Source organism: Ochlerotatus camptorhynchus, unplaced genomic scaffold (assembly GCF_037179485.1).
Source record: "Ochlerotatus camptorhynchus isolate MF236.1 unplaced genomic scaffold, CSIRO-AGI_Acam_v1.1 ptg000185l, whole genome shotgun sequence".
NCBI classification, from domain to species: Eukaryota; Metazoa; Arthropoda; class Insecta; order Diptera; family Culicidae; genus Ochlerotatus; species Ochlerotatus camptorhynchus.
Window position 1 is genome coordinate 3,432,765 of NW_027040675.1, and position 12,051 is coordinate 3,444,815.

At 45.6% G+C, this 12,051-nt stretch overlaps 1 protein-coding gene across 4 annotated transcripts in view; it reads left to right on the plus strand.

The window, feature by feature from the left end:
• The window catches only part of RhoGAP93B (MyTH4 and RhoGAP_KIAA1688 domain-containing protein RhoGAP93B), a 161,723-nt gene that overhangs the window by 18,738 nt on the left and 130,934 nt on the right, over positions 1-12,051 (plus strand). For 3 of the 4 annotated variants that reach the window (XM_065223168.1, XM_065223169.1, XM_065223172.1), the window contains exon 2: positions 8,741-8,834. In XM_065223168.1, the coding sequence (XP_065079240.1) occupies positions 8,741-8,834 (94 nt within the window). The remainder of the gene's footprint in view (positions 1-8,740; positions 8,835-12,051) is intronic. The other variant, XM_065223170.1, reaches the window with a different exon arrangement.

Here is a 12,051-nt window from a genome sequence, read left to right on the forward strand (position 1 = left end):
ATGATGAATCTTTTTTCGGAACGTGTCTGTCAATGATATATGCCAAGACATTGGAAATAGTTTGAGCGGCGGACTCAATGTCAACGGTGTCCAATAAGTCGTCCCAATCTAAATTGGAGAGTAACTCGGCGATACTATCATGGTCGGCGTTGCGAAAATCGTAGGAAACGGTGGCAGGTGAAATATTAAAATCATGCATCAGCTTAGTACTTAACGGCACCAGTAGCGGCGGGTGGTGACGATCCAGTCTCACCAGAGGAGTAGGCGCCTCGCATAAGAAAGGAGCCATGTCCTGGGCGCTTACAAAACAAAGATCCAAACTGCGGTTGTTCAGGTTAATAACATGGTTGATTTGAGAAAGAAAGGCTGAGCTGTAATGGTCCAGAAGGAGCGAAGCGTAGGAATGGATGACAGAGTGATCCATGTCAGGATAGAGGAAGCCGTTGCGAGTTTTTTTTTTCCATGAAATCCCCGGGAGATTGAAGTCACCAATCGCAATAACTTCATCGGTTGCTTTGGCAGTATCCAGAACAGATTTCGATGAGGTCACGCTCCCGTAAACCGCACAGAGAAACAAGGTACGATCGCCCAGTTTAATCGACGTCCACACCTGCTCTAAGCATGTCCAAGCATTATTTTCTAGTAACCTCGCTTTAAACCTGGAATTTATAGCCACTAAAACAACTCCACCTTTAACTTTCCGACTATTAGCAGCATTCCTATCGCAACGGAAAACTTCATAATCGTCGCCAAACACCTGACGAGAGAGCGTGCGCGAATCCAACCATGTCTCCGTGAGAATAATGATGTCGTAGCAAAGATCCGAGGTAGCTACGCGAATATCGTCGACATCACAGTTGATACCACCGACGTTCTGATAATACAGCAGCAAGTCTGAAGGAGCAGGTATAGTTTCAATACGTCCTAGAGTCTGAGCAACTTGCGAAGGATGCCTTGATGGTGCAGGCGAATATTGGCTGGAAGCAATGAGCGGATCAGGAGTCGTTGAATCGATAACAGAAGTTGACTTGCCTATGTTCTCTGTATATAAATTTCGAAGCTATTCGAGTTAGTCATCATAGACATCGTACATCACGCAAAGTATGGTTGAAAGGTCACAAACAGACGTCATCTACAATGACTTGTCTGCTGCCTTCGATACGGTAAATCACGCCATCGCGATCGGCAAATTGAATCGACTCGGGGTGAGTGGAAATCTCTTGAGATGGTTTCCTATGGTGACTGCCAGTCTGACATTATCGCAGCTACGTCAGGAATACCTCACGGAAGCTATCTGGGACCGTTGATCTTCTTACTTTACTTCGATGACGTCAGTTTTAGGCATTTGTCACCTGGTGCCATTTGAACCGAATGACTGTGAATCCTGCGAAGTGTTCACCAGTTATTTTCCACTATGCTCTCCGGGACACCATTATTGAACGTGTGAGCCATGTAAAAGATCTAGGTGTCATCCTGGACTCTCAACTTACATACAAGCAACACATCTCGTACGTCGTACGCAAGTCGTCAAGGACATTGGGCTTTATCTTCAGAACATCTAAGAATTTCTCCGACATCCATTGCCTTAAGTCATTGTATTGCTCTCTGGTACGTTCCATTCTGGAATATTGTTCTGTGGTTTGGAGTCAGAACTGTAACAATGCTAGTGAGAGAGTCCAGTCCGTTCAACGCCGCTTTCTGCGATACGCTTTGAGAATGTTACCATTGAGAGACCCGTTTCATTTGCCCAGCTATGCAAGTCGCTGCCAGCTGATTTACTTGGACCAGAAGAGATACTTCAAAAGCCCTGCTTGTCACGGACACTTGGAGCAAGTAAACATTAACGTCCAACTCCGAATGCTTCGTAACAATGATATGCTGAGAATGCCACTACATCGGACAAACTATGCAATCAACGTTGCGATAGGCGGACTGCAGCGAGTATTTAACCGTGTTTCATCAGTATTCGATTTTCACCTGCCACGACAAACACTTCGGAGATGTTTCTCTTCATTCTTCTCTAGAAACGTGAATCGTCAATGATCCAAGGGGTACGCAACTCTGCACATCTCAATCTGTGCCGAAAGCTGTGCCCCGCGTTGTGCCGAAGTGTAGCAATCAAGCTGTAAGTCTCAGTAACCCATGAGTTTGGCAGAACATTGTCAAGCTCTCACGGATGATTAAACGAGTTATTTGTGTGCATATTGGATAGTATATACGAGGGTAATCACTGTGCCTGTCCTGTTTATAAGTAAAACGAGTATCAAATAACACGCATGTGAGTCTTTTTTTTTTGTTTGTAGAACATTCATTCCTCTTGGCTCAACGATGTCAAACGAATGAGAAGATTGACAAGCGCTTGATCATCGGCCACTGCTGGAACTGTTCGCCAGTATACGATGACCGTTGCCAACCTCGAAGTTCTACCCCTCGAAGAGAAGGCGAAGGGGCGGACTGATGGCAGAAGTTATCCACCCATGAAAAAAAAGTTCTGTACCGGGTGTCATTCTGATAGACGTTCACTGAATCCTGTATCATAAGTACTCAACCGGAAAGTGGAAGATGTGCCTCTACATTATCATCATGCTATGTACTCGGACCTTTCAGGAAGGATTCAACCTAAAATTCTCACCAGCGATAGTAGAAGCAGCAATAGACCTTCAGTTGCTTCCTAATGCCAGCAGTCGCTGTTGAGTACTGAATTCGTCTAACTGAGCTGTACAATTGTTGGTGAGATGATCAAATGACTGTGATTTTCCATGACTTCGAACTTTTGAACACCCTAATAAATAAACAGGAGGCCCAAACCGCTGAGATTGTTCAATAACGAATTTAAAATTTACTAGTCTTCCATCGACTAATATCCAACAGCATCCAAATGCAGGATCTTAATACCGGTTGCCAACGTTTGATCCGCTTTGTATCTGCTCGTTATTCAATCATATTTTTCATCCTTGCTTGGTCTTGGCGGAATTGCATATTTATAGCCCTGAAACTGCTGGCGGTTTCGATTGCGTTTATCTATACTGCGATTCAGATTGGCTTCGTTACCTCCGGTGTGGTTACCTTTACAATTCTGCAAGCAGAATCCTTCCTGATGTTGCTTATACGAGATCCAGTAATTCCACCAGCCTCCACAGCCTCAATCTAAACTCCGAGATGGTTCAGTCCATAGAATGAGCTGTACGGCTGACTGATTGGTTGAACATCAATCGTACCGAGTGGTTATTCGGTAGAAAGTGATGCGGTTGCAGACGCATCTACAGAATGGAACTGGATTGTGCAATTCTCTTTACCTTTACAATTTTCATTCTGTCCGGCCATCTGGGGTAAGCAGGCCTATTCTACGTGGATCTGACTCTGACTAATTTGTTTGGGATTCCCCCAAAACATAAATACTTTCGAAACTATGGACATCCATATGAATAAACCAACCCACTCAAAGCTCTTCATAAAGGAATTCCGTTAAGAGGTTCGACAAATTTAAAGGATTGCCGATGACGTTTCTTGCTGTTCGGTAGCATCGACTGGAGACAGGGTGGTCTGCCAACAGTGAGCTCAGCTGGTCGATGGATTCTGTTTCGTGTACTAGAGATGTCCATGGGTCCTAACATCTCCTCTCTTTAGTATAAAAGGTAGGGATCGAACCACTGAGGCTGCCTTCGAATCCTCCAAGAGCGACGTGGTAGCTGTACCGCTGGGCTGCGCTCAGAAGCGCTCTGGAACTCCGACGACGTTGTCTTGGAACTGGTGGCACCGGACGAAGACGTGGTTGATGCCAACGTAGTTGTAGACGTTCCCGGACGATCGGCTGACGGTGGTGAGACCGATACACGTTCTTGTCGGCTTGATTCATCGGTAGGATGTACCAATGGTGTTGACTGCGTTGATGATTCACCAAGCAAAGACTCGTTCTGCGATGTCGAAGGTTCCAAAAGTGTCGAATATCCAGAGGAAGTTGTTCGCCGACAGGCTTGGTTGGATGCATCGTCGACTGAATAGCGGCATTGATTGACCTTGATCGGTTTCGTAACTGGTTGATATGTGACCGCAACAATCGCCGGTCTTCAGCCCAAACGTTGTACATGGTGCTTCCGATCCGTTCTAGCACCACAGCAGGAGCCCCATCTCCATGTGTTGTTGGAGTGGACCTCGGCGTACACCAGATCTCCCTTACTGAACGATCGTAGTTTGGCTTCTTGATCGTTGGTTGCTTCTGCTCGGGCTGCTGGAGGACGCAACAGTTCCAGACACGTAGGCAGATGACTTCCGCTGGCGATTTACCATCGGGAGCTGAAGGATTCGGTGTGGTGCGGTAGGTTAGCAGAAAGGTATCGAGAGCTACCTGGATGTCTCCTCTCGCCTCTCGTATTTTCCGGATTGCCCGCTTGAACGTATCGACGAAGCGTTCGGCCTGCCCGTTGGACTGCGGATGGTAGGCGCCCTACGTGGTGATGTGGTCGATAGCGTTGTCAAGGCAAAAGCTGCTGAACTCGGCGCTCGTGAACTGCACGCCGTTGTCGCTAACCAGAGTGGTGGGCATTCCGAAACATGCGAAAATACTCCGAAGAATGACAATCGTGATGCTCACGATTTCGATCCACTTCCAGAAGGAATCAACGACTAGTAGAAAATGATCACCTTCGAGTGGTCCAGCGTAATCAATGTGTACGCGTTGCCACGGTTGGGTTGACTTCGTCCACGGTTTTGATGGAGCTTTCGGAGGACTTTTCGCGATGGATGCCCACTGACGGCAAGTCTTGACGAATGCTGCGATGTCGGCGTCGATTGAAAGCCAGTAAACGTAGCTACGAGCTATTGCCTTCATGCGTTACAATCCGGGGTGACCTCGATGCAGTTGGTGGAGGCAGCGGTCCCGGAATTGTACCGGAATAGCAAGACGTTCTGCGAACATCACGTAGCCTTGGACAACCGACAACGAGTCTTGACGGTCGTAGAACTTCTGGACTTCTAGATCGGCGATGGTCGACCTGGACTTCGGCCAGCCCTGCTGCCCGAACCGGTAGACCTTGCCAAGTACTGTATCAGTCTGGGTGGCCTGCTGCACTGTCCTGAAACTGAGAGGAACGAACTTGATAGAGTTGGACGCTACTGACCTCAAGTCCTTCTCGAGGATGACACTGGCTACGACGAAATCTTCATCAAGTCTTGCATGGCGGGTGATGGGTCGAGAAAGAACGTCCGCGATCCCGAACTTCTCTGTGTTGACGTACTCGATCTTAAGTCGTAGAGCAGTAGCTGCAATGCCCACCGCTGCAGACGATTTGCCGTGTAGACGGGGATTCCCGTTTTTGACCCATTGCAAGGCCTTCACGATCTGGTTGACCGTACCCTTGTTCTGCCGGTGTAAGTGCACGAGAAGCGTGCTGCACGATCTTGACGGATCCATCAGGCATCTTGTGGCTCAACGTAGCTCCAACTCCCACTGAAGACGCATCAACCGAAACAGTGATCGGTAGCTCTGGATTGTAGTGCGTCAACAAGAGATCAGATGACAAAAGCTGCTTGAATTTTTCGAAGGATTTTTGGCATTCCGACGACCACTCAAACTTCTTGCCGGCCTTTAACAATTCATCGAGAGGATATCGCATAGTTCGCATTCCTGAGACGAATTAATCGCCCCAATGAACGAGCGAACGCCGGACACATCCGTAGGAGCTGGCAATTCCCGGATCGCTTGGATTTTGCCTGGATCCGGTCGCAATCCTCGTCCGTCGATGAGATGCCCAAGGTACTTTATCTGTCGCTGCCCAAAAGAACACTTCTCCGTCTTGATGGGTGAAGTTATGCAGGTTTCGTTGGTGATCCGCTTCATCCACTCCTCCGACAATCACGTCATCGATGTAACCCGAGGTATGCTTGAGTCCGATCAGCATGGTGTCCACCAGTTGTTGAAACGCTCCAGGTGCTGCTTTCACTCCAGGCGGCAATCGGTTGTAACGATACAAGCCCCGATGCGTGTTGACTGTTAGCAGATCTCTTGAGGCTTCGTCCACTTCGGCTTGCAGGTAGGCGTCTGACAGGTCGATTTGGCTGAAAATTTTGCAATTGGCCAGCTTTTCAAAGATGTCCTGTGGTAGAGGAAGCGGATATTGATGCGGTTGGAGGGCGTCGTTCAGCCCGGTGGAATAGTCACCGCAGATTCGTATGGCACCGCTCGCCTTCCGGACCACAACTATCGGTGCAGCCGACTCGGGGTACTCGACCGGTGTGATGATGTTTGCTTGTTCCAGTCGATCCAGCTCTTGCCCTTCCTTCAGACTGAACCGGATCTTCGATTTCGTGCACAACCCCGTTGCGTTGGAGAATGTCGAGGGAAACGCTTGCTTGAGGGCGTCGATGTTTGACGGCCTGGTTGCAGAAATGCTCTATTGGGACCGACCACAGATTGAATGTGTCGATAAGATCGATGCCCAACAAATGCAACGGTTGCTTCACGACGTTAAATCGACCGTTGCAAGTGACCCCGCCTATCGAGACCTAACACGAAAACTTCGACTCAAGCTTCAGTGGATGACCGGATGCTGTAGACGCATTTATCGTTGCTGGCTTCAACGGTGGCTGTTTTCAAGTCATTCATTGCGTCAATTGAAACAAGTCTTTGCTTCAAATGAAATGAACTGATGCACTTGACGAACGAAACAACCGATAGTCATGTTGTCATGATTGACAGGAGGAGTTTTCAACGTGACTCGATAACAAGAAACACAATGACTTACACGAAAATGAAATTGCTCAAAATGATGCTTGTTTCGAAAATGCAGAACGCTGATTCTGTGTCCTACTTGTCATCGTGTTCCCTAACGTGCCGATCAGTGTGCTACGATGTGCTTCGGCACAGTGTGCAGAGTTGATTACCCCTTGCAATGATCATGTTTTAATGTATGGAGTCTGTTGATGTTGATAAATAAGTAAATGAATATATTGACAGACCATCGTATAGAATTAAATAGAACTTCAGAGCTAAACTTTATGATTGAACGTGAACTGAAAATAATTTGCTTTAGTAGAAAAAATATGATAAATTAAAAAATACAACAAATATTTGCTCAGTCTTCATGGCCGGTTCCCTAAAATCCGGCCCTGCATGAAAGTACTTTTTTCAGTGGATTTTTTTTTTGTCTTTAATTACCTACAACTTTTTCTAAGATGTCATTTTGATCAAATAGGCCATTTTCAAGTTAATATTTTTTGAAAAAATAAAACTCATTTTTAGATACGCCGCTTTAAAAAGTTACTCTTGAAAAAGTTAATCAAATTGAAATGAAAAATGCAATCTTGGATTGTAACCAACATATAAGCAAAGTTTCATTCAAAACGGAAAGGGCTGGAAATGCTCTTTACGGTTAATACAGTGGCGTCCCGTAACCTCACTTTTTACCTGTGCACCAACTTTCAAAACCAGATTTAATGTCATATTCATACTCGAATCGGTTGAAAAATACGCTTAATCTTCTAGTTTACTCGATATCTATCCATTGCACGTAATATTTTGATGTTTTGAGAGTTGGTGCACAGGTAGATTGAGGTTAAGGAAACGCCACTGGTTTAATAGAAAGCCATTCTTACAGAAAAGGGCCGATTTCTTCACCTACACTTCAATCTCGCGGAACACGAGAAAAGGGCCTATCATTGTTGATCGATTCTCTTCCTCGATTTTCTCTTTCTCGAATAACCCGACTGCAAATGAATTTCCCATTCAGTGTGTTATTTCAGGCGCAAGCTAACATCATCTTCTGCTGAACTGTGCTGCGAGCTTAGCGAGAAATTCGTTTATGTTCCCGTGGTAAACCAAAGAGAAAGTCGATGAAGAGAATCGAACAACGAGGATAGGACCTTTTCAAATGCTACGCGATAAATATGGTAAAACCTAGTTTAAGGCTTAAGCGTGACAATAGATCTAGTCGTGACTGCCGCAACGTATAAAATTTGGCTGCATTGTTGTGTGTACTTTCGGATACATTGCACGTGCTTGGAAGTCATGTAGGGTAAACGCTCCTATAGTGGAAGTACGCTAGTGCAATATGGTCCTATAGTGACTTATGGAGTTTCCATAATCCACTATAGGAATAAATTCCATTAACGTACCTACCCTAGAAACATGTTTAAGAAAATCGCATTCATGCTTCTGAGTGCTATCTTCAGGAAAACAGGGTGAGTTTGGCCCAAAAGAATTCCGAACTGCCAACCTAACTAAAAATTTAACGAATTCCGCACTAATTCCTAATTGTATTACACTAGTTTGTAGAGCCTTCCAAGTCCCCGGTAACAGGATTCCCCCGAACACGTACACCACCCACCGTTAAACCAAATTACCGATGTCAACCGCATTGCTATGCTTGGCGGCGATAGAGGAGCAGCACAATGATTTCCGGCGGAAGTTTGTGCCAGCACCACCACCACCACCACCTCCAGCGCCGTCGATGTCATCCACACGAGAGCTGCAGTCGCCGCTGTGCAAGTGAAAGGAAGTTTATAAGCCTGATGGCAGCAACAGTAGAAAATAAGATCATCGCAGTCAGAAAAAAAGGAGAAGAGTTCAACCGGAGAATAGTGATGCTGATGCTGGTGGTCCCTTGAGAGGGAAAACCGGAATGCTGCTTCGGTTCTTGCATGATTTTTTTGTTTTTCCTAAGAAGAAAAGTGAAATTGAAATGCCTTCAAGTGTAAATGTATTTTGTTTTTCTCTGCTTTTCTCCCGCCGGTGGATGTCGCGCAGCAGAGTGGAATGGGTGGAAATCATCGAACCTCGCACCAAGGAGCACATGTACGCCAACCTGACGACGGGCGAATGCGTCTGGGATCCTCCGGAGGTAAGTTTGTACTTGCAGCATTTAAAATCATTTCCCATTTTCCCTTTCAAGATCTGATCAGCATGAACCATTACCATCGTTAATCGATCGCACGGGCGTATACTATATTTTTCCGGATCGAATCGAAGAGTGAAAATTAAACCATTTTCCACAATGTGTCCAGCCCTTTAAGTATGGCTTCCTCTCGCTACCGTTGCTGGTGGCTCAAACGAGCGTGTAAATCGATGGGCAGTCATCGACAACCATCGCTCGATTTAATGCCTTGTTTAGTGTCGAATCGAAAATCTGACTCAAAACAAGCAGCGGTGGAGATTGGGAGGAAAAATTGAAAACGTTAAATTGAGATCGCTTCACGCTTGCTTTCGTCGGTGTGCACTCAGAAAAAGTATTCCTGTGCAGAATGCGTTTCGGTACCCGGCCGATGAGGCCGACTCAAAATAGAGATTTTCCAAGGAAAAATTCTCGAATATGAAGAGGTTTCACTCAGTCTATTAGTTTACTGGTACAATTTTCGTCGATTCGAGCAGATTTTCGTGGAAAATCTCGGAAAATTCATCTCACTTTGCGGATAAACCCACTTCTTGCAAAAATTCAGTCGACTCCAACTCAATTTTGAGTCGATCTCATCGTCCGTGTACATTGCAGATCCCATACAGAAAATGTATGGAATTCGCAGTTTGAGTGCCAACAGAAGCAACACCGATCGATGGATTCGCGTTAATCTTCAACTAAACTAAAAAAGCAATTGCATTGCGCACAGTCAGTCTGTGTGTGTGTGTGTGTGCTGTGGCTGATGATGACGCTCTGGTAGACACAGCTCAATTATAATGGATCAGTGTTCGGCTTCTACACTGACTGGCTGACTGTAGCGAATGAAAACAAAACGCAGGGAACGTCCGACTGGCAGAGACGGGCATCTGTATGAGTTTTATTATTATCGCTATTGAATGCGCGAAATTAAACGCGAGATAATGGATTATTTTCCACAGTTGGTGATGGGATAGGTACTTTGCTGGTAGATGCTCGGAAGCGGGGTAGCAAATTGAGCTAAATAACGAGAGAGAAAAAAAAATGTATGAAGATTAACAACTTCTAGTTGAGTTGGGTTATATGAGCCTGTTGGGGATGGAGGCGAGTCATAATTTAGGTTTTATTATCACCGGCTGCAGCTTCTTCTTTGACTGATTTCGAGCGTTCCGACGTGGATCGTTAGACAACAGCGGAGATTTATGGCAATTTGTTGGAAAGCAGGTCCGATTTACTTGAGGATCTGGGTAATGGGGACATTTTTGGTTGGACTTAGGAATGTTGATTTCTCTATCAATGCTAAATGTTGGTACAGAGCAGTTCCACGCCAACCGACGAATCGAGTTTCCGAATTCCATGAAACTTCGCTAGGGGCAATGAACCGAGTTTGTGTTGGAATTCGGCCATTTTTTTTTTAAATGGCATAGAGAGGATCTTTTGGAATTTTCATGGGAATATCTTGAAACTCTCCTTTGAGTTCCCTTGCAGATTTCATCAGAATCTCCGGGTACACTACTCAGAAAAACTTTGGAAATATGCTGAAAACTTCCTGCCAAACCCTCTCGCAAACTCCTTAAACATCTGAGGAATGCTCTTGAGGTTATCTTCAAACTAGCGTGAAATTTTGCAAACTATTTGTAGAACAATATTAAGAGTTTCCCCTCGGAACTATTAGCCATACTTCCTTGCAGATCTGCTCAGCATTTCTCTTTGATTGCTTGATTTATCCACATTTAAGAGATTTTCAGCCGTGGATGTAGTTGTCATATCATCATTAGTTCTGCCGTAGGGTAAATTCTCTTTGAATCCTTCTTCGAATTCCCTTAGAATGCTATTTTAAATTCCTACTCCAAGGCTCCTGGACTTTAACAAATTTTTAGGATTCTAACACTTTGCAGCCTTGAATTAAGGATGAGATTGCAAAATAAATTGAGGAAAATAGAGAAGTAATTCTAGGGATAATTCAGAGAAATTCTGGGAAGAATAACAAATGGAATTTGACTAGTAATTTTTGGTAATTTTGATAAGTTATGATTGTCTATGAAATTCTGCGAATTTTGAGGTGTCGCACGACTTGGTCCTATCAACATTAAAATGAGTGACCTTTCCGAGGTTCGCGGAACCAGATCCGAGACCACCGGATGGCCATTGTTGCCCGGGACGTGTACACATGGCCTCCGATGAATTCTTCATGAAATTCTGCCACAAGGCTTGGTTCTATGGAAGTGACAAATTGGCCACCTTTCATGGTCAATGACGAATTAGAGGTGTCACACGAATTGGTTCTATGAAAATTATAAATTGGCCTCATTTACGGTGCCTCCGGAACCTACACTTGGGCCGTGATGTACATTCTGATTGTCTGTTACAACATACACAGCCTTTGAAATGCAATGCAGATGCATTTTACGGAACCTATTGTGGAAAACACTTGGCCAATCAGGCAGGACTGCTGTCCGAAGAAGTCGTCTCCATTCTACTCGATCCATGGCCTTGTAGTCTGCGAAGGGTCCGCAGGTCGCCTTCTACTTGGTCAATCCACCTTGTGCCTCTTCTTCTTGTTCCTGTTGGGTCGCTTTCGAGAACCATTTTCACTGGGTCGTCATCCGGCATGCTTACGACATGCCCAGCCCACGGTAGTCGCCCAATTTTTGCAATGATGACGATGGATGTTTCTCCCAGCAGCTGGTGCAATTCGTGGTTCATTTGCCTCCTCCACGTTCGGTCATCCATCTGCACTCCACCATAGATGGTACGCAACACGTTCCGTTCGAAAACAACAAGGACGCGTTGGTGCTCCACGAGCATAGTTCAGGTCTCATGGCCGTAGAGGACCAATGGTCTAATCAGCGTATTGTAGATAGTCAACTTCGTGCGGCGGCGAATTTTATTCGATCGGAGCATCCTCCGGAGTCCAAAGTAGGCACGATTCCCTGCCATAATGCGTCTTTGAATTTCTCTGCTGGCATCATTTTCGGCGGTCACCAGTGAGCCCAAATACACGAACTCGTCGACCACCTCGATTTCGTCACCGACAATATGAACTCGGGGTGGGAGGCTAACATTGTTGTTCGCGTACGAATATACTAGCGCCGTCTAGTTGTCGAAAATTATCGTCCAAAACTGCGTCACTACTGGGGTCCAATTTCACTTCAACCCCCACACCGTCGCGCCGCTCCCAGAAAGGCTT